General features: G+C 49.3%; 1 protein-coding gene across 3 annotated transcripts in view; it reads right to left on the bottom strand.

Annotated features, from left to right (window-relative positions):
* Positions 1 to 25422, bottom strand: part of Zmynd8 (zinc finger MYND-type containing 8) — a 102060-nt gene that overhangs the window by 46644 nt on the left and 29994 nt on the right. For 2 of the 3 annotated variants that reach the window (XM_059261922.1, XM_059261921.1), the window contains exons 3-10: positions 21562 to 21710; positions 15186 to 15404; positions 11728 to 11841; positions 8810 to 8902; positions 7591 to 7678; positions 5952 to 6007; positions 2840 to 2917; positions 1051 to 1166 (exon numbers count right to left, since the gene is read on the bottom strand). In XM_059261922.1, coding sequence (XP_059117905.1) covers positions 1051 to 1166; positions 2840 to 2917; positions 5952 to 6007; positions 7591 to 7678; positions 8810 to 8902; positions 11728 to 11841; positions 15186 to 15404; positions 21562 to 21710 — 913 coding nt within the window. The remainder of the gene's footprint in view (positions 1 to 1050; positions 1167 to 2839; positions 2918 to 5951; positions 6008 to 7590; positions 7679 to 8809; positions 8903 to 11727; positions 11842 to 15185; positions 15405 to 21561; positions 21711 to 25422) is intronic. The other variant, XM_059261923.1, reaches the window with a different exon arrangement.

Consider the following 25422-nt stretch of genomic DNA (forward strand, 5'->3'; position numbering starts at 1 on the left):
GATGACATGGGTGAAGGCACAGCCAGCTACCAGAAAGCAAATCCTTACTCTCCCCCAGAGCACCCAGTTCAAACCACTTCATTACCTCACAGCCTCTACAGGCCCCGCCCTTCACTGGCCTCCGCCCCTCCAACTCGGTGGACAAGTACCTTCACAGCCAGCATTTCCTACAGATGGCAGCTAGCTAGCCTCCGAGTTCCCATGGACAAGTGTCTATGTGGTATGTGACTTTAACTCCTATGCACTCACTCATACATCTTTTCCAAATGCTTGGGGGAGCGGGGAGGGGCGAGCTCTGAAGGAGTCTCTGCTTCCTTTAATCACAGGGTGGCTGGCTGAAAGGGGACATGATAAGCAGACCCTCGGACTACCTGTTGTTCACAGGCAGGTGAGGCCAAGGCAATGGGAGCTGCTGGAAGCTGGAGAGACTCCATAACTGCATTCAGCCTGAGTGGGAAGGAAGGGGGAGGGTGGAGAGGCAGGGAGGGAGGGTTCACACCTGTCAAAACACCATCCCCCCTGTCATTTCCCATTTTAGATATAGAGAAAGGGGAATGGGGGGAGGGGGAAACTACTCCATCCAATGCTAAAAGAATCATTTAGTGGCAATCTAGGAAACTATCTCCCATCCCTAAAAGCATTACTTTTAAAAGTAATTTGCACTGAGATTTAATTTACTCCAGAAAACAAAATAAATAAGTAACTGCACACACCAAAGAGCAGCACTTCACACAGCTATGGAACTCATTCCGAAGCCAGATCCATCAACAGAACCACGGAGGTGTGATTCTTTCTTCCTGAGACTCCTAAAGCGACTGAAGGAAGAAGCCCTCCCCTCGCTGAGCTTAACACAGAACCAGGAAACGGTTTTCGCACACACAGGATCACTGGTTGTGATGACAATAAATAAAATAACAGCCATAGTCATTGCTAATAAAAGGTAGAATTCGCTTTTTAAAACGGCAGAAACAACAGCCAGATGCTCCTCCACCTCCACTCTCTGGTGTTATTACCCAGGGTTCCACTCGGAGCCTGTTTTTAAACTCCCACCTGTCATGTTGTCCAAAGAAGCGGGCATCAACCTGCCCATCTTTGTCCCTCAGGGCTTTCGCTGGCCAGAATGGGAAGCCTTTCAGCTTTGCCCAGACCAAAGGGTGCGGGTTGCTCTAAAAGAAGAAGAAAATGCAGAGCTGGCATTATATTTGGCAGCAAGACACACATTAAAGTCTGAAAGGTAATTTGAACACGGGGAGGCAGGACACAAAACAGGCTCTGCTGATTACGTTTTTTGTCAACTTGGCACAGGCTAGAGCCATCTGGGAAGAGGGCACGGCAAGTCAGAAAAGGCCTCCATCTGACTGGCCTATAGACAAGTCTGTGGGCATTTTCTTGATTAATGGCTGGGGGAGGGGGGTCCAGGCCACTAGGGGGTGGTGCCATCCCTGGGCCGGTAGTCCTGGGTTCTATAAGAAAGCAGGCTGAGCAGGCCATGAGAAACAAGTCAGTAAGCGGCACCCCTCCATGGCCCTGCCCTGACTTTCCCTGGCTGATGCTGTGAGATGAAATAAACCCTTTTCTCCCCAGGTTGCTTTTGGCCATGGTGTTTATCACAGTAATTAGACAAACAGGACACCAGTCATCGTGAAAAGCTGACACCTGTAAGCAGGGTCCTCACACAGGTGCTCCCCAGGAGGTGTGCAGCCTGGACAGAGCCGGGGAGGGCCTTCAAAGTTGACAATGAGCCTGGAATAGTGGTGCATGCCTTTAATCCCAGCACTCAGGGGGCAGAGCCAGGCAGATCTCTGAGTTCGAGGCCAGCCTGGTCTACAGAGTGAGTTCCAGGACGGCCACACAAAGGCTACACAGAGAAACCCTGTCTCAAAAAAAAAAAGAAAAAGAAAAAAAGATTCCCCTCTTTAGGCATCCCAGAAACAGTCAACACCCAGTCTGTGCCGTCTGGACAAAATGTGGAGCTCTGCAGGAGAGAGGCTGCAGGAGCCGCTCCTCTGCTGGGGCTCCCCAGGGCTGTGACTGCACTGGTGTTTATCTCAGAGTCAAGAAGAAGCCTGAGCTATGTTTAAACTGTCACTTGTCCAGTCTTGCCCTCTCCAACCCTCCACCCTGCCTCTCTCACATACACCCACTCCACCCTGCGCTGCACATCTCTGCAAAACGGTGCTTCTCAATCTGGGGTTCACGACCTCACTGAGGAATTCAATGACCCTTTCACGGGGATTGCCCAAGACCATCAGAAAACATAGATATTTACATTATGATTCGTAACAGTAGCAAAATTGCAGTTACGGAGTGGCTAGGAAAATAATTTTATCTTTAGGGGTCACCACAACATGAGGACTGTATTAAAGAGTTGCAGCATTAGGAAGGTTGAGAACCACTGCTTAAAACATACTGGATTCAGTCAATGCCCAACACTAGGAGAAACAAAAGTCGACGAGGGTGACTTTGCACCTCTCTGGAGAGCCTGAGACAGTCCTCCAGGGATGTACGTCCAAAGGTCTTAAAACAGGCCCAACCAGATTTAAAAATGACACAGCAAACTGCAGACAGGATTCCGATGTCCTGTGACCTGCATCCCACTTGTCACATCCCCCTTTTGAGTCAACCTAGTCACCAGGATGCTTAACTCTGGAACAAAACAGTTTGGCCCAAGAGGTTTGCCCAAGTCCAGTTCGTTCCGTTCCGCCCTGACTTTTTCAGAACAACTTACATTAAAACTTCACCGCCTCATCTCATGAATCCCTGGAGAGGGCCCTCTTGGTACGGTCACCAAAGGCACCAGAGTTACAGAAGTGAAACAAAGGGCTAGAGTCCAACTTACACAGGGCTCACAGAACCAGTTGTCACGTTTTTGGCAAGCAGCAAGATAGCACTCTGGACACACTTCAATTTCATTCATCTGCAAAGCAAGGATACATTAGAGCATGGAGCTGCACATCTGGCAGCACTCAGTAAATCCCTGATACTTAAGTGCGTGTCCTCTGATTTCAAGGTCAGGTCTTCTTCTCTTGTATTAGGGACAAGGAGATAGCAATGGAATCTTGCCAGGTAGCCCAGGCTGGCCTCGAGCTCATCAAGGAATCCTTCTGCCTCGGCCTCCCCAGTGCTCTCCCAGGAGAGGTTCACAGCAGCACACACAACACAGTTTGCTTAATCATTTTTTTTTCTTTGTTCGTGTGTGTGTGTGTGTGTGTGTGTCAGAGGGAGGGAGTCTTGCCTGAATGGATATATGTACACTTTGCCTGGGACCCTTAGAACGTGTCAATCCCCTGGACCTGGAGTTACAGAGGATGTGAGGCACCATTTAGGAGTTGGGAATTGAACCAAGGTATTCTGAAACCACTGAGCCATTTCTCCACCCCCTGGCTTGATGACGATATTCAAAAGTTTAAAAAAATCTCAGCAAAGTCCCACTGTGGCAACTCCTTGAAGATGAAACCAATTGCTGGTCAACATCCTGCCTCGTGTGTGTGTGTGTGTGTGTGTGTGTGTGTGTGTGTGTGTGTGTGTGTGTGTGTCTGTGTGTGTGTGTGTCTGTGTGTGTGTCTCTGTGTGTGTGTGTGTGTCTGTGTCTGTGTGCCTGTGTGTGTGTGTACAAGAAGAGGCCAGAGGGTAACATCCAGTGTCTTCTGAAATCATTCTCCACCTGTTGACAGGGTTTTTCTCTAAACCTGGCACTCACCAATTTGGCTAACTGGCTGTTGAGCAAGGCCTGGGATCCTCCTGTGTCTGCCCCCAGACCTCGGAGTACAAGCACACACGGTCATGCCTGGGCTTTTACAGAGGTGCTGGGGGATCAAACACAGGTCCTGGTACTTACAACTTAACACTGAAAGGTGCCCCAGCCTCCTTTCAAATCCCAGTGCAGTTCACTGCCCACCCAGCCTAGTTCACGACCTACAGAAGTGACTTCGACACACTCAGTCTCCGCTTGCCTATCCCTTGACTGCAAGTTTCCAGGAACTTCTGCCACACAAGTAGCTCTGTTTGGAATATTCACCCCCACTCTCAACCCTGACAATGACTTGGTAATGTCTAGAGGCATTCTGGTTGTCACAGGGGGGAATATTCCATCCTCAAATGCCAGCAGGGCTAAGCTGAGAAATCAACCACGCACTCGTCCAGAAGCTTCAGAAAAAACCGCTCATGCCTCTGGGCCTGCACCTCTTCCTAGGCAGTCAGGGATAAAGAACAACACAAGATCCACACAACAGTAAACACCACAGACTTAGCATACCATCATTCTAAATGTCCCGTGGCATCTAATCATACCACCTTAAACACAAGCAGACCCATCTAAGTCTTCCACGGCTGAGAATTCTTTTACTCCTCACCAATGGGACAAGAATGGACTACTGTCATCTCATTTTAAAGTATGGAGGAGAAAGGGAGGAAGCCCTCAAAATTCAAGTAACCTGCCCCAGAGAGTGGCAGAGAGATAGGGCAGGGATCTGAACCCAGGCAGCAGATCTCCAAAGCCTATATGAGTCTCCTCAACCCACTTAGTGGCTATTATTATCTTCCCAGTATTGGTGGTCTTGCATTCCTCTTTGCCTCCTATCACCATGCAGGGCCAAAGCATGGAACAGGAGCTTCGCTACATGTCATCTTTAACCCACATCCATCCCCATCCCTTCTGAGCCAGCTTAACTGGAGAAGGAAATGAGTGAGAACACACTACTCACACTACCCAAAAAGCTTATAGTGAGGGGTCCATCCTGACTCACTACCAACACAATGCAAAGGGGAAAGACAGTGAAATGCTGATGTCCCACGATCACATGGAGGAGATACACACACATATACTTTTTAAGTTTAGATGGACTTCAGAGGCAGCTCACTTGCCATGCTTGCTGACGACCTGGGTTTGGTTCCCAGCACCCACCTCATGTAACTCTAGTTCTAGGGGAACTGCCCTCTGGCCCTGCTGAGTCATCTGTACACCCATGATGTACATAAATATACAGGCCACCATACACACATAAATAAAAATAAATAAATAGGGGGCTGGAGCACTGACTGCTCTTCCAGAGGACCCAGGTTCAATTCCCAGCACCCACATGGCAGCTCACAACTGTCTGTAACTCCAAGATCTGACACCCTCACACAGAAATACCTGCAGGCAAAACACCAATGTACATGAAATAAAAATAGTAATTTATTTTTAAAAAAATAAATAAATCTTTTTAAAAGGTCAGAACTTCCTACGTTGGAAAGAACACACACACTACCATATAGATCCACCTCAGGTTGTTATCCACATTGCTACAGCTATTCTGGGAAGCAGTCAGGAACTATCTACAAACCAGCAGAGCTATCGACTCTCTTGACGTTAAGACACACTATTATCTGTGAATTTCACGCCTGAGAACCACACAATCAACTTGGGGAAGGGGAGGGGGACACCATCACAGCCAGGCAATGTGACAGGAATGGTGGCATAGTGGTCTACACCTTTACTCCTGGCACTAGGGAGGCAGAGGCCAGTCTGATCTACATAGCAAGTTCAAGGCTAGCCTGGGCTATACGATAAGACCCTATTTAAAAAAAAAAAAAACGAGGGAGAGACAGATACTTTATGAGCTCGTCCCCCTTAAGTCAAAACCACAAACCTCTGTCAAAGGAATGAATGACCTCATGGACTGACTCAATCCCAACTGTGGAGGCCAAGATCAAAACCAACAAACTGACAACCGAGAAAACTTAGGATTCCCTAGACTGGCCATGACTTCAGGCTGAACATCACTCTCACCCCCTTAGATCGCCACGGAGCTAACAGGCTCCCATACCACTGGGCCCCTCTTCCTGCTATCATGTGTGTGAAGAGCAAGAAGCTGCACACAGCACAATGAACGCCAACGTCCTAGTAGCCACCCACTGGGCTTCCCCGTGCCTCTAGGAGACAGCTACACCAAGAAGACGGGAACACGTACCTCATGCTCACAGATCTTGATGACGACTTTTGCTATCTGCGTCAACTTGTGATTTCCTAAGGGAGTAAGAGAACTGGATTATTTCAAAAGCAGCCAGCAAGTTGCCTGCCTCAGGATTACACTTGCATTAGCAATTTTTTTTAACTTGTTTCCCCCCAAGATTCACCATTTAAAGGCTTAAAAATGCCAGGTTTCAGGCTTCCAACACTGATTCAAATTATTGACTTCTCTATCAAGGACCAAGCTTTATCATTATCTTGCAACTGAGCAGTTGGTGTGGAATTCCCTATAGATGAGGTTAATATTTCCAAGTACTCTGACATTCTAAAGGCTATAATTAACAGAAAGGAGTCTTACTTAACCCTATAATCCCAGAACACAATGCAAAAAAGAAATGGCGTGTCTGGTGCCTCACTAAGACTCCATCGGAAGCTGTGTAGGAAAACAGATGTGACGATTCTCATTTACTTAATGACTGAGTCCAAATCAGGAGTCCCGGCCTCTACCAGAACTCCTAGCCAATGATGTGAGCATCTGGCCCAGAACTAATGCCAAGCCTTTTCCCTTTGCACTAGAGCAGAGGTCAAGGTGGCCAAAGAACTGTGCTCTCTTTGGGCCTAATAGCATTTTCAGAAACTGTAAATTCGTTGGTCTGAGGAGAGGATGGCTCAGTCACTATGTGCTTGCCTCAAAAGCATAAGGACTCCATGGCCAGTCGTTCTAGCCTAATTGGCTAGCATCAGACCTGAAGATAAACAGAAACTAAGGTAGATGGCACCTGGGATTGACTTCAGGCCTTGCACATGCACACACACAGGTGCATGCCCACCCACACACATGCACCTACAAGAATATTCACTCGTCCAAACCTGCACCTATGAACCAAATGAAGAGCAGTGCATGGGAAGAAACCTGTCATGGCAGCCTCTGTAGACCTGTGAGCATCCCCTGTCCTCCATCCACCCCACACCTCTGGCCATCCTAGCTGGCAGCCTCTGCAGACCTGTGAGCATCCCCTGTCCTCCGTCCACCCCACACCTCTGGCCATCCTAGCTGGAGCAGGAATTATGCTCCTCCACCCGAGCCCAAGCACCTTTGTATGATCTGATAATCAGAGCTCAATATCAGATGCATTCTGGTTTGCTCTGCAGGTGTTTTGAGACAGAGTCCCTCACTGAACCTGCAGCTCACTGATCCGAGAGCTCTGGAGAGTCCCCGGCCTCTGCCTCCCCAGTGCAGCGGTGACAAACACGTGCTGTGTGGCACCTGGCTTTTACACGGGCACCGGAAATGGAAACTCAGATCCTCGCTTTACTGGCCAGGCTATCTTCCCAGTCACCTAAGCCTGATGTTCAAGATTCTTTTCGGTATGTGTATGAGGGGTAGGGTGTACGTGTAAATGCAGACAGCCACAGAAGACAGGCAAAAGTCAGATCCCCTGGAGCTGGAGTTGTGGGAAGTTTCGAATGGCCGGACATAGGTGCTGGGCAACAAACTCATACTGTCTGGAAGAGCAGCAGGTGCCGTTAGGCAGCGCCATCTCTCCAGTTCATGAAACCTGATTAATTTTAACAAAGGGCAGGAGACTGGGCCACGCTTGTATCACACTCTCTTCCTCAGGATCCTCCAAGCTACTCACCCCCGTTATAAATAATGCAGTTGTGCAGGATCCACTTGGCATCGGCCAGGAAGGCTTCCGTGCAGCCGTACATCTTCTTTTTTGCATTCTGGGAGGAGAGGCCAGAGAGCAGTGTGACCATCGAAGCTGACACGGGCAGCGGCGCTAACACCTGGGTCCCCTACGCCTGTCATCGAAGCCGTCTGCCGAATAAGTCAATGCTCTCCGACTCATTTCCCAGAATGCTATTAGGTTCAAGATCTACAGCCCTATAAAATGCACTCAAGAGTCATCCCAGGGACTTGAACGTTCTCATCTTGAAAATGATGTCATTTATCCAGCAGCAGCATCCAATGAAGGGCACAGTTCATATAGCTGAGTATCACTACTAAGACAGAAACTATGGTATCACATGCCTCTCACAAAGAGCCACTGAGATGCTTCTGACAATGAAGAAACTGAGGTATGACAATGTGAAGACACCTGACCCCCGCTTGAATCTAGAATCCCAGCCATGTTGTTTTTTTAATGCTTCATCTTTCTGGCATACCATAAACGTCTGTGCAATTTTCCAAAGTAGATGTGATCTATTGCTTTGAGAGGGGATTATTAACGCAGACATTATGACATCATGTTCTACTTTATGGATGCCTTTGTTTTCTTACAGAATTGGGGATCAAAGACAAGGCCTTGCACAGGCAAGGCCAGGCCAGATCCAGCCCTACGAAAATGTGTTTCAAACTCATAATTAGCTGCTGAGTTGGGAACTCTGCATGAGGATCCAGTGCTCAAGCAGAGTGTTTCAAGTGTGATTTTTCACCACGGAATTTTAGCACACATTCTTCAAGCATTAAAGAAACAGCCTGAGGGCAAAGGGAATCCAGTTCTAAGAAGCCCCTTTACTGCTAATCTGGAGGTTTCCAAACGCGTCATTTTCTCTTCCTCCTTCCTGCTGCTCTCATTAGCGCCTCCGAAAGAGGAAGTGAGAATCAATCAATCAAGTCACTAATTCTCAGAAGCTGGGACTATCCCTCAAAAGCACTGCCTGTGGATTTCAACAGTCCCCTGCGATCCCCCAGGAGGAGGTCACAGAGGAAGGGCATGGAAGACAGAGTTCTATCCGAATAAAACAGAGCAGGACAACGTCCTGGTGTAACTGGAACTTGGACAGGGAAAGGGAAGAGCCTCAGCCATTTCGACTCCTCTGCTACCTCAGCCAGGCCCTGTGATGGAGGCCAACCTTTTCCAATGTACAAAGGTCCATGGGGTGGAATATATATTCTGCATAGTCAGGATGCTGCTCCAATGGAACGGGCTTCTGGAATGCATCTGTCTGTAAGAGAAAGACACGTGCACAGGCAAAAATCCATCACTCATCTGAAGGCCATGCATGGAAAGCAAAGGGTGCTGAAAACCAAACACATTTTCACAGCTCTAGCGATACCCACACAAGATGTGACTCATCTTCTAATTCCACTCACTTATAGAGTCCTGGGCCCAGGTGAATGCGTCTGGTTTTCTTATTTGTTTTGATTTCAGTACACAGCCTCTACCCTCTTCCATTAAGGCTGACAATTACAACACTGTAAGCCACTTTAAGCCTCTAGAGGACACTTGCTGTGTAGTCCACACCCAGCACAAGCTGACTTGAGGGTAAAATGTCACTGACTCACAAAAAAATGTCCCCTAAGTGTGAGCACAGGGTGTGACTCGGGGGAAACCTACAAAGTCAGATTCTGGTCCTCCCTCACACAGCCAGGCTGAGCAAGTTCTCGATCTCGACCACATGTACATGGCAGGTATTTACTTCTCAAGTTAAAACGCTAAAAAGAGGTGCTAGAAAGACAGCTCTGTGGTTAAGAGAGCCTGCTCCTCCAGCAGAGGACTCAAGTTTGGATCCCAGCACCCACACTGAGCAACTCCAGGGAATCCCATGCCCTCGTATGGCCTCCTTGGGCACCTGCACACAAGTAGGGCTCACACATCCGTGTACATACACACACACAAACCTTTAAAGAAATAAAAACACTAAACCATTTGGTTCCACACTAACTTATACTCAAGCAAGGCAACTGAGTAGCTCTCCACCTGGACACTAGACTGCTGTTATCTCGAATGCATGGGTTCAGGTCCCAGCACCCACACAGTGGCTCACAAGCATCTGTAACTCCAGTTCCAGAGGCTTCGATGCTCTCTTCTGAGCTCAGACCCCAGGCGCACATGGTGCACATTCATTGTGAAGGCAAAACATTCGTACACATAAAAATAAATAAATCTCTTTAAAATATATCATGTGCCGGATGATGGTGGCCTTTAATCCCAGCACTTGGGAGGTAGAGGCAGGTGGATCTCTGAGGCCAGCCTGGTCTACAGAGCCAGTTCCAGGACAGCCACGGCTGTTACACAGAGAAACCCAGTCTGGAAAAAACAAAACAAAACAAAAAAACAAAACAAAAAACTGGGTTGGGGCTGCAGCCCAGGAGTAGAGCACTTATCTAGCATGGGAAAGGCTCTGGGTTCAATCCCCAGCACCCCTCACCTCCCCCCAAAAGACAACAGCTCTACCAAGTTATTATGTCTAGATGATCCTTTTCTATAGATGGTCTTTAGCAGACACAGTTTATAAACTCAAAGAATCAGAAGCAACTCATCACATTCGACCTAAAAAACACACTCCACAGTAAAAATATAAAGATCTTTTTTCTTTGTGCCAAATTCTGGCTATACACTTTATTCCCAATGATTGGGATTCAAGAAAAAGCGTTTCCCATTTAAACACCAGCCAACTGAAAGGATCTGGATGATTTCCCCAGATAACAACAGATTTTAGAATACATCTCCAAGGGAAAGGCCTGCTTTCCTTTCGCTCTTATTTTCTGTATTATCACACTGATTTAGTGCATGTGTGTGAGCACAGACATGTGAGAGTGTGTGTGTGGAAATCAGAGGACAACTTTGGGGAACTGGTTCTCTACTACCACACGGAGCCTGGGGAGTGAACCTAGTCAGCAGATGCTGCAGCAAGTATCCTTACCTACTGGGCCACCTCGATGGCCGCGTTTTTGTTTTGAAAGAGGTTTAACAGGTGAGTCCTAACCCTGAGTCTACATTTCTGTGAACTTAGCAAATGAACCCAAAGGAATTTCACTAGAGCATAGGGTGCTTTTATACAAACAGAAGGGGCAACCTGCCCAATGTGTTTCTTGAATTCATCTGTAGGGAAAATGCGGTATGGGATTAATTTTAATATCTTGAGGCAATGGGGGAGGGGGATTTCTGTGCCGGAGTCTTGCTATGTGGCCATGGCTAGACTGAAACCTGTTTAGGAGATCAAGGTAGCCTTGAACTTCTGCCTCCTGAGTGTTGGGATTATAGGCATGTGCTACCAAGACTGGGTTTAAATATTACATTTTAAAACAACATATATATATTTTGGTGATGGGGATGGATAGAGCTCAATAATAGAGCACTCACCTAGCATTCCCAAGGCCCTGGGTTCAATCCCCATGACCACAGGAAAAATAAAACAAGGTATTCTTCTGACATTTTCCTGAAACCATCATGGTAAACACACCGACCACAGCAGTGCTGACTCGGTGGAGGCTCTCGGGGGTAGAGGCTCTCGGGGGTGGAGGCTCTCGGGGGGTAGAGGCTCTCGGGGGTGGAGGCTCTCGGGAGAGTGCTGCTGTAAGGCACACACCTGGACAGCCAAATGTGGCAGCCCACCTCTCTACTGTTCAAACAGAAGACTTCAAACCCCACCCCCCTTTATGAAGGACAGCCTTGCCCACCTTGGAGAGCTCACTCCCTGGCTCAGTCTCACTAAACTGAGCTGTACTGTGCTCTCACAGAATTTCAGAAAGGCCTGGGGAGGAGCACAGAGTCCCTCCTTGGACAATGGGGTTCAACCATGTGATCTTGACCTCACAGCTCTTTAGGATCATCCCCCACAGCCTCCTACTGGCACCTGTCCTCTGACTAAACTCTTCCAGGACAGGCTATTGTATCTTATGACTGCACATACAGGAAGGTCCCAAGAGGATGGCTGTGTGCCTGAAAAGCAAGGCCACCAAAGGAATACAGAGCACATTAAAGGAACGAAATGGAAGCCACCGTCACCGTTACGTTCAAAGCAGCGGGAATAGTCAGTCCTCTTACCCCTGGCTGCTTCATTTTCTGAATGGCAAACTTGAGCAGGTAGGACAGCTGTTCAATGGTCAACATCGTCATGGCTTTGCTCTGTGTCTCGATGCATTCTGCTACTGTAATCTTCTACAAGTCAAAAATCACACACACACAGGTCTGTTAGGGGGAAAACACGTGACTACCAATGCATTTGTCCTCCTTCCAATGCTGTTAATGCACTCACAGGTAAACGCCATTCCCATCTAAATGAGAACAGCCACTGGTGCTGGAATAGCTATCAGCCCAAGCAACCAGGCCAGCACCTGCGGGATGCGTGGGCAAAGATTTACGACGTCAATCCACATACACTGTATCAGGAAGTGATGTGGGCTCATGAAGACATGATGATCTGATCCGGGACCTGGGAAGGTGGCAGACTGCAACCTTTGGGTCTTAAGAATTGAATTTGAAAAGAAAGGGCCACAGAGAGTAGATGGAGGATGAGAACTGCAACACAGAATGTGTGCTCAGCAGCCACCAGCCACATCCTCCGGGAGCCCTGAGCTACGGCTGAGCAGACCAGTATGGCCGTTCTCAAGGACACTGCTGGTGCAGGGGCATGGAGCTCACTGTAGAAGAATCAGGGAAGGGGGTCAGCCAATGAGAAACACCTCATTCTCCACGCCCAAGGACGTGAGGCCACTGTGGGCGTCCTGAAAGAGGCAACCGCTCCTTTGTCCTTTCCTTGTTTTAAGTCCATCTCGCTCTGTAGACCAGGCTGGCCTGGAACTCAGTATGTAGAGCAGGCTGGTAGACCAGGCTGGCCTCAAACTCAGAGAACCACCTACCTCTGCCTCCCAAGAGCTGGGATTAAAGGTGTGCGCCACCATATCCAGGCTTCCCTTTTATTTTTTCCTCTTTCTCTTTTTTATTCCTTACCTTTTTTCTTCTTCTTTTCCTTCCTTTCTCCTCTCTCCCTTCCTCTTTTCTCTTTGGAGAAAGAACCTCACTATGTAGCCCAGGCTGGCCTCAAACTCCTAATCCTCCTGCTTCAGCCTCCCAAGTGGGCTTACAAGTGTGAGCCACCACACCCAGCTCAGAATGGTCATTTCATAAAGGACCCAGAAAAGCAACTGTAACCAGACTGCCGCAGAAGCCTCCTGCCGGGCCTCGGGGACTCGGAGGATTACGTAGCGGCAACAACAAAAACGTCAACCCTAAAACGTCAGGGACTCTTCTGGCCCATCTGCGGAAGAAGAGCTGAGACACTGGTTCCAGTTAATTAGGAACCAGTTTCCACCTGTCCCGCCTCTGGGGCCTGCCTTCCAGTGAACTCCCGGTGTGGTTGCTTGTCAGGAAAAGGGCCACACAGAGTCACTCAGAAACTGACTATGGTCCAGGGCACACAGATCGACCCCATTTTATCTTCTCGGCTGTCTTTCCAATTCACTCCGGGGGAAAACCTGAGGGCCCCCGAATCTGAACACACAGCAAGCACACCTGCCTGCTTGAATCCCGTTTCTTTCTGAGTGCCACACATCCACAGTGGACGTACAGGGAGTCGCCTAGCCCTCTGTCATTCCCTCCCTCCAACCTCTACTCCTTCCTCCTGCCTGGCAGGGACTGATTAGCACAGCACAGGAGTCCCGGTCAAGCTTTTTCAATGGGGGAATTGGTGAGCAATGCTGACCCGGGAGCCCAAGGGCAAATTAGCTGGAGGACACTGGGGGAAATTCTCCCGCTTGATAAAAGGGAAGTTAGGAGACATGCTATTCTCTTAGGGAAATCGCTGACTATCCATACATGATACCTAAGTCTCCAGCAGCCATCGTGTGTGCGGCCGAGAGGACAGAGAGGGGCCATCATCATAACCGTGAAATAGCAAGCTTGGCTCCAAACTGACAAGCTGGTTGGCCCTACCTACCTCCCCGGGTGACAACCTGGTTGGCCCTACCTACCTCCCCGGGTGACAACCTGGTTGGCCCTACCTACCTCCCGGGCTGACAACCTGGCTGGCCCTACCTCCCCGGCTGACAACCTGGCTGGCCCTACCTCCCCGGCTGCTTCCCACACAGGATGGTCACTAGCTCTGGCGTCTCCGACCCCGCTCATCACAAACATCACTTGCAGAGAAAGGCAGCCTATCTCAACCATGCTCTATTTGGTGACTCAGACAACGGGGACGGGATGCTCAAGACAGAAGAGAACCGCTGGAGGATCAAGGACCCACAAAACTGGGGATGCAAACCCAGCTCTAAACAGAGGAGGGAACAGTCAGCACAGGGTGTGCGAGTCTCTCTGGAGTAACCCCAGGGGAGCGTCAGCCGGCGGCTTCTGCTGTGACAGAGGCACAAGACCCCTTCAACGCCATCATCCTTTGTTTTGAAGTCCAAAGTATTTCTTCTTTTTCTCCTTTCCCTACCCAAGAGTGGCATCACGGGCCTTTTCCTGTCTTGAGTTCCTCCCACACATACATCTAGGCGACACTTCCCTCTCACACACAGGAAGCTTCCTCAGAATCTAACTCACTGCACAGTGGAATCCCAGAGACGTTCTACATGAAATGACGTGTTCAACTGATGCTTGTCTTCACCAGTGCAGAGAGAGAGCATCAGCGAGCTGGGCAGAACAGAGGGAGCTCACTCAAGCAGTCGGTTTCATGATGGGTGAGTTCAGCTTGGCGGCTGGCGGGACGCACCGGGGTGGGCTACTTTCAGCCTAGCACATATTGCTGCAGTACCGAACTTGTGGCTTCCTCTGCCCGATGTCCTCCCCTCCGGATCCTCCTCATGTCTCAGTGTGACCTTCCCAGGCCTGGATTCTTAAAGGGGGGACGCCCAGCACCTCAGCTCCCTCTTCCCATCTTTCCGTCCATGATCTCCACTTTTCTTCAACCTATTTATGACAAGTAACTGTCTTTGGGGTTTTGTCCTCTTTTGCCCAAAATAGAAATAATAATAAAAGGTTATCCTCTCTGTCGAACGTGCTGTCGAATCCCTGGTACCTAACAGGCACTGGAGAAATACTTGTTGCACGAGAGAAAACACGAGACAGTCACCGCGTGGAACACACACACACACCAGAGCAGTCTTCCCAGCCGGGCTACTGGCGAGGACTCGAGGCCGAACGGAGCAGGTAAACACAGCACAGGATCTTTTCAAAAGGCATCCTCAACCATCACAGACCTACAAGGTCCCTTTCCAAGGCACTCACGGCAGAAGCAGCAGAGGCGCAGCCACGGATCTCAAAGCGCTCCCAAGGCTCGTGGAGAAGCAGGGACAGGCAAGGCGACATGTCTTTCCAAGAGCTGGCCCACTGCAGCCAGCGCGGAGGTGGGTCCCCAGAAGGGGCGGCCAGGGTAGAGCAGGCAGGAGGCAAGACATTTCTCTTTCCCTCTATTTGGATTATTTGAAATTTTTAAAAAATAAAAGGAAGAAAAGAGAAAGGAGAGGAAATGAGGCAGGTAATGAATTCATTCATCGGGAACTAACCTCACATTCAGGACAAAACCAGTCCCCCTCTGGTTCCGATGTCAGTCTCAGACACTTAGCGTGATAAACCCGGGGACAGAGCTCACAGCAAAGGACTTGTCCTTCCCGGTGACAAACCCAGCAGTAGAAGTCGTTCCGTCCGTCCTGCGGTACAACATCAACAGGGTCTGTGGTGAGTGGCTGCTTCATATAGTAAAACGGACCATGTCTTAGCTCTGACTGAAATGTAGGCAAGAAAGACAGGTGGGGTTTCAAACAAATGTGGTTTCTTAGCAGTCGTTTGAACAAGTACATCACAAACAACACACCCGCATCCCACACCTCACAAACCCACTACACAGCCAGGCCACCTCCATTTCCCAACTAAACACAGAAACAGCTGGCCAGCAGTTGTGAAGGCTCTTGCCTCTGTGTTAAAAGGCCAGAGACTGAAGGCTAGCACCTGCGAGTTAGTGACTAGGCATACCCGAATGCACAGTTTAACTCCCTCATTAACCGGCTGCGTGACCTGGGCCATCTCTCTCTCTACCTCCCAGCCTCGATTTTCTCATCTGTAAAATGGGGTTGAGAGTCCCAACAGGTTGGTACTGAGTGGTGGCACAGCCACTATCTGCAATTTGCCCTGGTGTGCTTTAAATAGTAGGTATTTGGAGGGTAGAAACAATTAGATTTGGTCCACACAAAATTATCTTCCATTATTTAAGTGTATTTCCAGGGTAGAGAGCATCTCCAAGAGGCTGCCCAGAGCTGTGATCCTCAGAGTAGGGTGTTCACATCCACCAGGAAGCCTGGTCAGAACCAACAACAGCAGAGAGAGAAAAGGGCAAGCCAACTCATGGGAACCAGACATCTTCCTGCCGGGCAGCATCAGGAAACGTGTCTCTAGAATGAGACGCTCGAGAACACAGCAAAGCCAAACACTGGGAGCGGCCCAGTGGTGCCGGTCAAAGGACCTAGTAAAAGCTGTGTGACCGTCAGAACCCACACGGAGACAAAGGAATCAAGACTGCCTTCGCCACAAACCTATGGATGTTATGTAGATATCACATTTACACAACACAAGCTCCCTGCTAGTAAAACATTACTATTTCCTCCCAGAAAATCTCATACCGGCTACATACTGCAAATTCTGATAACACTGATAGGCAAAGCAGACTGTGTTTGTTATCACAGGGCCTGGGATCTGAGGCAGAGGGACGACTATGAGTTTGAGGTCAGCCTTAGAAGACCCTGTCTCAGAAACAAAACAGGGGCTGACAAGATGGCTCAGCAGGTAAAGGCCAGCCTAACAACCAGTTCAATCCCTCACGCACACACTCTCGCATGCTCTCTCATACACATACACACTCATACATACACGTACACTCACACACACAAACACACACTTTGTCTTTAAATTTTAAAAAGTGTGTATGTGTGATACGAACAGGGGTCTCCTATTACATTTTTTGTGACTTCTACCCTTTACTTCACACACACACACACACACACACACACACACACACACACACACACGCGCGCACGCTTCTGCATTTTTAATACTGATCTAATATGAAAGCAGCTGTAACATTTTGTTGACTGAAAACCTGACTTCTCGGCCTGGTGGTGGCGTACACCTTTAATCCCAGCATTCAGGGAGACAGAGGCAGGTGGATCTCTGTGAGTTCGAGGTCAGCCAATCTACAGAGGGAGTTCCAGGACAGCCATGGCTACACAGAGAAACCCTGTCTCAAAAAATAAAAACAAACAAACAAAAATGACTTCTCAATAGAACCAGACTTCTGCGTTCCTATCTATCACTGCTTCCCCCAACGGCCCCCTAGAATCTGGAATTGAGTCCAAGACTTCACACATTTGGAGACAAGGCTTAACCACACATGGAGCCACACCCCGTGTCTCTATCTGAAGGGCTAGCCCAGTGACTCTCAACCTTCCTAATGCTGCAACGCTTTAATTCAGTTCCTCATGTGTGGTGACCCCAACCATAAAATTATTTTCATTGCTACTTCATAGCTGTAATTTTGCTACTGTTATAAATCGAAATGTAAATATCTGTGTTTTCCGATGGTCACAGTGACCCCCGTGAAAGGATCATTTGACACCAAGGGGGTCACAACCCACAGGTTGAGAACCACTGAGCTAGGACCTCCAGGATAAGGAAGCTTTTAGAGCTACAGCCGGCCCAGGTTCTTCCCTAGATTTCAGGAGGAGGAATCGGTGCTCTGCATGCACGTCTGGTTCTCCCACGCTACTGCAGGGAGCGCCCTGGGGGCTTATTTTGTTCATCTTTGGAATCAGTCTTTCTCAGTAAACAGTTCCATCTTCCGATGTCACCAGTTACTCCCCTGTTTCAGTTCAACTGTAGGGGTGTGGGCGGTCCAGGGAGGAATAGCACTGTTGGGACATTCTTTAAATGGCACACTTTTTTCACCGGGCAGTGGTGGTTCATGTCTTCAATCCCAGCACTTGGGAGGCTGAGGCAAGTAGACCTCTGTGAGTTCAAGGCCAGCCTGGTCTACAGAGTGAGTCAGGGCTACACAGAGAAATCCTGTCTTGAAAAACCAAAGAAAAAAAGATCATTTTTCAACATGCTGTGGCAAGCAAGTTCAAGGCAGCCTTGTAATTTAGCAATACCCCATCTCAACAACAAGGAGTCCAGCCGCTCAGGAATCAAACGGGATGGGTCACCTAACAGGACACCAGAGTCCACTGGGCCCAACCTGGCATTTCTACTATGCTTGTTTCTTTGATGGCTCAGAAGAAGTCTCCCCCAGGCTCCATCTCTGCCTCGCCCCAAGTGGGTGTCCTCAGGACCAAAGGGGTAGCCAGGCAACTCTGCTCTCTTCAGGGACACCCCCCCCACCCCCCCACCCCCCGACTCCAGGAGCCTCAGTGGCAGCAGAGGATGGTCACCCTGTCAATCACATGCACTCATACGGGCCGCTTCTGTTTTCTGCTTCACAAAAATAACCTGATAACAAATGGGGAAGTTCTAAAAGGAAAAGCCAACAATTTCAGGTCAAGTGAATTCTGATTTCTCTCTCCCACGCGTCTAAAGTATGTAACTAGCCCCACAGCAAAGCGCACAGGCTGCAGCCTGTGCGACAAGGGATAATTGCAGGTTACAGAGTAAATGTTTTTATTCCCTGGCTCCTGCCCCAGGTCAGCTTAACAAGAAAATGGAAAAGACCTATTCACTCACTCCAGGGATGTTTTCATCCACACTAGAGCTGACAGATGTTTTCTATTCAAGATTCTCTAAGAATAATAAGTGAAGGGCTGGAGAGATGGCTCAGAGGTTAAGAACACTGGCTGCCCTTACAGAGGACCAGGGTTCAGTTCCCAGCACCCACAGCTCACAATTTTAACTCCAGTTCCAGAGGATCCCATGCCCTTCTTCTGGCCTTCGTGGGCACTACACACAAGTGGAGTGTATACATACATGCAAGCAGAACTCACACAGATACAATGAAAATAAGTAAATCTTTAAGGATAGTAAGTAGCAAGGTCAAACAGGCCATCAGAACTCAGTTTCCAACACCTCCATGGCTGCTCACAACTTCCTATCACTCCAGTTCTAAGGAATCTGATATCTAAAGGCTCCTGCATGCACACGATGTACATAAACTCATGCAAGCAAACACACATAACATAAATCTTAAAAATAATGAATAAATCTCCTTTTAAAAAGCCAGGCATGGTGGCACACACCTTTAATCCCAGCACTCCAGAGATGGGGCTAGGGGATCTCTGTGAGCATGAAGCCTACATAATGAGTCTATATAATGAGTTTCAAGATAGTGAGACTATCTCAAAATAAGTAAATATCTGTGATCCCCTTGACAGAGTGCACAAAAAATGTCCCTTTCTGCAAATGCCATATGCGAGAGACAACCAAGGATTCAAACGCAAGGACTCTTTTCTCTTTGCCTGCTGAGCCTAATCTACCTGTCAATCAACCTTGGACAGTGCTTACCCAAAGCCCTCTTGAAGAGCTAACCGAAGCTCCAAGAGAAAGCCGGTGACCCGATTACACAGTGAGTGTCCCCAGTGTCCCCGACGCTGGGAGCTAGGTCATGTGCCCTGGTAGAGCTGATGATGTCTTTCCTCTTTTGCAACCACTGCTGACAAGTCCCCAGAGGCAAGCTTAGGCCCTTTGTCTCCTCAACCCCACCCTGCTGTTTCCATACCCTAAAAGTCTTCTGAGGCCATGGAGTCCCACCCTCCAAACCTGTCAAATGCCTGAGCAACAGCAATGTAGGACACGGACACTTAAGAGACAAGAGACACAGAGTTACAAACAATCCCCACAGCATGACGCTGAAGCATCACTGAAATGGGGGAGTTTGGAGATGGGTCGTGATTGTTGCTTTTGCTATTTGCTTGTATAAGACTAGGCCTTGCTAGATAGATAGCCCAAGCTGGCCACTAACTCACTATCAAGCCTAGGTTAGCCTCTCTAATTTACCATGGAGCTAGGCTAGTCTTGAACTCTGATACTCCAACCTCAGCTTCCCAGGTACTGGGATGGCAGGTGTGGACGGCCACAAGTTGGTTGAGAAAACTGCCGTAACATGTGGGTAAGGAAGGGAGGAAAGAAAATGTTCACCCGGACCCACTAACAGAAAGACAGCCAATTCTCAGAGGCCCGAGGACACACACGCGTGAGCTCATGACTGTGTGGAGGACAGAGCTCCTGACTGTGTGGATGGCCTCAGGTGGCATCCTTAGGAAGGACCTCCACTGAAGACAGTCTCTCACTGGCCTGGAACTCACTAAGTAGGCAAGCCTGGCCAACCAGTGAGGGCCAGGGATCCACCTGTGTCCACCTCCCCAGCACTGGGATGACAGGCAAACACTTTAGGCATTTTTACATGAGTCCTAAGGTTTCTCAAACTCAGGCCAGGTCCTGATGCTCAAAGGCAAGTATTCACAAACTGAGCCATGCCCATAGCCCCTGTGTTTCATTTGAGTCTTCACTCCTACGAGCTATGAAGGCTCCCAGGTGACAGGGGCCAGATGTCCCTGAGGACGGAACACCTCTGCATGTCCCTTTACCAGGGACAGCTACAGCCCTTCCCAAATGGCCAGATCTGTGTCATCGAACAGACGCCACACACAGCCATTTAACTTTAAAGTAAATTAAATGAAAAACGCCGTTTCTCAGTCACTCTTGCCCAAGAGAGCCACACATGAGTTGTGGCTTCCATGCCAGACAGTGTGGGTCTACAATGCTTTTTTAGATATTGGGGGATTTTGTTATGTGCAAAGACCTTAAGATTACTAGAGCCAGAGCCCTGGGCCGACCAGGGTTACAAAAGAAAGGGGGGAAAAAAGAAGAAGATTGCTGGATGGAGACAGACTTCTTTACGAATGCTGTCACTCTGTATGCATTATTAATTAATTAATGGTGTTCAATTAAAGCTCACAGCAGCCATGTGGACTGGGCAGTACAATCCTCATCTTGTGAATGAGAAAGCTAATAGCACACGAGAGGTTAACGTGCCCAAGGCCACAGAGCCAAGGCTGAGCTGGCCACTCGCTATATAATTTCGAGAGTGAAAATAGATTTATGCTCAGAAACATACACGCCAGGCCTTAGGCATTTAACCATCTCTAGACCTCTTCCCGTAAAAGCAGCAATCCTGCTTAATTCACCCCTGGCTCCCCAGAGCTCACTCCAGCACTTGATAAAGCACCAAATGGATGAAGGAACCGTCACTGAAGACAATGCCACAAACTGACCCCACAGTCACACAGGGGACAGACGCCCTGCCCAGTCCGTTCACAGGCCTCTCATTAGTTCCTACCTGAAGACTACCCAGCCTGCACCAGAGAATGTAGAGCTAGAAGATTCTTTAGACAAAATCCATAGCGCTGACAGCATTGGCTGCCAGGGGTCAGGTCTGTGCACAGAGAGAAGGGACCATGACCCATGGCCAAAGCTGGACTCAGACAGTGTCTCTCCCCACTGACCGACATTTTACAGATGAGAAAATGGTCTCGGCCACGCAGCCCCCTCAGGCGGCCGTCTTAGCCCAGAGGGAAGGAAAACCTTAAGGCCACCAAAACTAACCCGAGGAAAAAACCCAGCCCGGTCCAAGAACAACGCACCCACCCCCACCCCCACCCCTACCCCCACCCCCACCCCCACCCGCCCCACAATCTGGCTCACAGCTCTATCCTCTGTCCTCAAAACAGACTTGAAACCCTGCTGAAAAACATTTTGCACAGGCCTCTTCTGAGCTGCCCTTTCTGTAGAAGCCAGCTAGTGCCGGGTAGCCTGTTACACTAATGCCAAGAACCCAAGCTAACCACTGCTGCCTGGCCTCCATCCCACCGGCACACAAGCCACTCGACAACGTGGCTCTTTTACCTGCTCCTTATTGCTACTGTTCAGTAAGCCGGGTTTCTTTTTCTTTTTAATGGGGCTCGTGGATGAGTCTTGGGGCGAATGGCCATTGGAGGAATGAGGGGGGCTGGGGAACTTCCGTTTCTGGGCCGTTCGCTCTGTAGAGCCAGGATCTGAAAGAGACGTAGAAGACCATGTTTGAAAAGCTGTCAAGGAGGCCTGGGTCACTTGGAGAGGGTGTGAAGGTGACAGTCACAGTCACTCTGTCCCCAAACTCCCAGTGACATGTCAGTGTTCCCCCCCTAGCATCTACCTGTCTCCTCCTCCAGGACAGTTGGTCTTTCTTCAGCCATTTATGTAAACTCTTAACTCGGGGCCAAAGTATACAAAAAGGGAAGCCTCAAAGCACCTAGTCTTTTGGTTTCTCTTTAAAACAAACAAAAAAAAAACAGAGCAAGGCCCACAGGCCCTGATGGCACCCACTGGGCTGTGCAGCAATCACCTATCTTTACATGGGGAGCTATCATCTACTTCTCAAAACAAAACAACACCGTTTCCTACCACAGCCCTGGTGACAAGGCTATGACCACGGTTTCACTATGAAAAGTCCCCCACAGGCTCGTGTATTTCGACACGTGGCAATCAGCTGGTGGCAATGTTGTGGGAGCTGTGGTCTCTTCAGGAGATGGAGCCTCACTATAGGACATGGGTCACTAGGGGTGGACTTTGACATTTTTGAGCTAGGCCCTGCTTCCTGCCAACTTTCTATTCCCTATTCAGGAGATGTGTAGATGTGAGGAGCCCGACCGCATACTCCCACCACCACCGTAGATGGAGCCACCTACCGCCAGGCCTCCTAAGATGGCGGACTATATCCCCTCAAGATGGAAGCCAAAATAAACCTTACCTTCCTGAGGTGGCTTGTCACGTATTAGGTCATAGCAACAAGAAAATAACACATCAAGTTATAGGAAGTAGTCACACAGGCAGAGATGTGGCTCTCACAACCAAGACACACTTCTCCATACCATGCCCAACAGCTAGATCAAGATGCCCAGAAGACACTCTAAGGAAATAGAGCCACCAGCACTTATTCACATTTATTCAGCTAAGATGAGCCCCTCCCACCCAGTGGAAAGTTCTTGTGCCCCACCCACCTCCTCCAAAGGCATCAAGACAAAGAGCACTCACTGTTCCCACGTTAAGTACCACCTCTCCGGTCAATCTGCCCTTGGTTCCACTGTCCCACATCTCTCTACCAACACCCATCCACTCTTCACCTGCAAGAGTCCTCCCGGTCTGCTCATGCTCTATGGTGGGCTTGTGAGCTTGGAGACGGGAGCACTCCCTGAGGACCCCGGAGCCACAGAAGAGGACAGAGAGCACGAGGGTGTCAGCAGATGCCCCCCCCCCAACTTTGCCTTACTGCCGAGTCTAGACACGAACCTCAGTGACCACAAACAGAAGAGGTTCACTGCATGGCAGCCGAATAACAGAGCATTCTCTGGCCATAAAGAACGTTGATGCAGACTGGGGAGATGATTCAGCAGTGAAGAGCCCTGGCTGCTCTTCCAGAGGACCTGGGTTTCAATTCCCAGCACCCACATGGTGGCTCACAAACATCTGTAACTCCATCACCAGGTGATCCAATGCCACCTCTGGCCTCTTTACGAACTGTATACACACAGTGCACAGACACGCTTGTAGGAAAAAATACTCACATACATTTTTAAAAGAAGAATGTTGCCGGGCGGTGGTGGACCCGCCTTTAATCCTAGCACTTGGGAGGCAGAGGCAGAGGCAGGCGGATCTCTGTGAGTTCGAGGTCAGCCTGGTCTGCAGAGTGAGTTCCAGGAGGGCGCAAAGCTACACAGGGAAACCCTGTCTCAGGAAGAAGAAGAAGAAGAAGAAGAAGAAGAAGAAGAAGAAGAAGAAGAAGAAGAAGAAGAAGAAGAAGAAGAAGAATGTTGAACACAGCCAGGAGGCAGAGGCAGACAGATCTCCGTGAGGCCGGTCTGGTTGACACAGTAAGTTCTAGGCCAGTGAGACCCTGTCTCAAAATGTAGTGCTGCAGTTACAGAGATGGACAGATGGGTAAAGTGCCATGCAAACATGAGGCAAAGTTAGACATGGGTGCCTGAATCTGTAATCCCAGCACTTCCTTAGCAAGATGTGAGGCAGACAGGGGGATCCCCAGAGGCTCATGGGCCAGTCAGCTGCAAGCCTGTTGTTCACTGTGGCAAACAAGACACTGTATCTCAGATAAAGTGGAAGGAGAGAGCTGACACCCTCTTTTCTCTCTCTCTCTCTCTCTCTCTCTCTCTCTCACACACACACACACACACACACACACACACACACACACACACACACACAGATTAAGATAGGTGTAGTCACAGGCTCTTATAATCCCAACACTCCAGAGGCTGAAGCAGGATTGCTGAGTCCCAGGCCAGGCTGGGTAACAGAATGCCACACAATCTCAATCCCTTCCCTACTAAAGATTGAGGTAATACCGAGGGTGCCATTCAGCAGTAGGGCACTTGCCCAGCAGGCACAAGCCTCCAGGCCCATCACCAGCACCAGCACCAGGAACAACAGCATCTTGCCATGGACTGATGTGTGACAATCTCCAGCCTGGGTCCAGTTACAAAACAATGCATTTAGTGCCATCAAGAGGCTAACACACCCCTCCTCAAAAGGATGCAAAACACTTACACTACTCCAGGGTGACTGCCAAAGTCCAGTCAGGTTGTGGGGGGGGGGGGTTGCCTCAGGAGACAGGAGTGTGGGGAGGGATTACTTTCAACATATACCCTAGTGTACTGTATTCGTCCTGTACCCAGATGACTTTATCAAAGTGGGGGAAATGAAAGGGATTTAGAAGGCTCAGTTTCACAAGAGAAGCAGCAGGTGCAGGCAAAGGCAATAATGAGGAGAGAGGGAGGCATTCCAGCTAGAAGTCACAGATGGATGAAGTGGGGGCCGGGAGGCTGAGGGCTCGCAGGCCTCGGGAAGGAATTGGGGGTTTGTTCAACACGAATCTAATGTACCCCACGAAGCCTGCTCAAGTGTCAGAATCTAAGTGCTTCATGAAGGCGACGGGGACTCGCAAGAATGTGTCTCAAAAGAAATGATGCTCTGGCCAGTCCAAACCAGAAACTGACAGAGGTTGTGCTTACAGAATCTCAGCGGTGGTTAGGGTGAGAGCAGATTCGCCAATGGGAGCCAAGGGGTGATTTCTAGGGTGTCTCCGGGTTTCTTAGCTGGTTTTGGAAACACCTCAGCCCTCGGCCAAACTCAATCCCATTAAGAGCCCCCAAGGACTATGACAAAAAAGAGCCCACCAGGAAAGGGGGTAAGGCACCGTGGACCAGAGCAGTGCAGCCTCAGACATGAGTTCAGACAGACAGGCTCAGGGGGTCTGGGATCCATGCCCCCCCCCCAAGAACCCCCCCCCCCCAGTGGAGGCTATGGTTCTTATGACAAAACCATGCACCTGGAATCCACAAAATCAGCAGCCCATGGGGGAAGGATACCTAAGTTTGAGAGGCTGCAGGGTACATACATGCTTGAGATGGGGGGGGGGGGGTGTCAGTCCCACACACACACATGAAATCCCCTAGGTAGGGCTGCTATGTGACTCCGTGATTAGAAGAAAAGGACCCCAAGCCTCTTTGCCTCTCAGGGCCTCATCTGCAATATGGGAAAGAGGGAAATGGGAGCCAGGAGTCCTCCAATGGCTCCACATGAACACCTCAAGGATCCAGGAAGTACATGCCACCACTCTGTATACAGACAGTTTCCTGGATTTGGGGGAGGGGGGCAGGGGCAAGCCTTCACCTAAAGAGATGTCCTAAAGAATACAGCTGAGGTCAGATAGAG

This window comes from Peromyscus eremicus, chromosome 4 (genome assembly GCF_949786415.1).
Source record: "Peromyscus eremicus chromosome 4, PerEre_H2_v1, whole genome shotgun sequence".
Taxonomy (NCBI): domain Eukaryota; kingdom Metazoa; phylum Chordata; class Mammalia; order Rodentia; family Cricetidae; genus Peromyscus; species Peromyscus eremicus.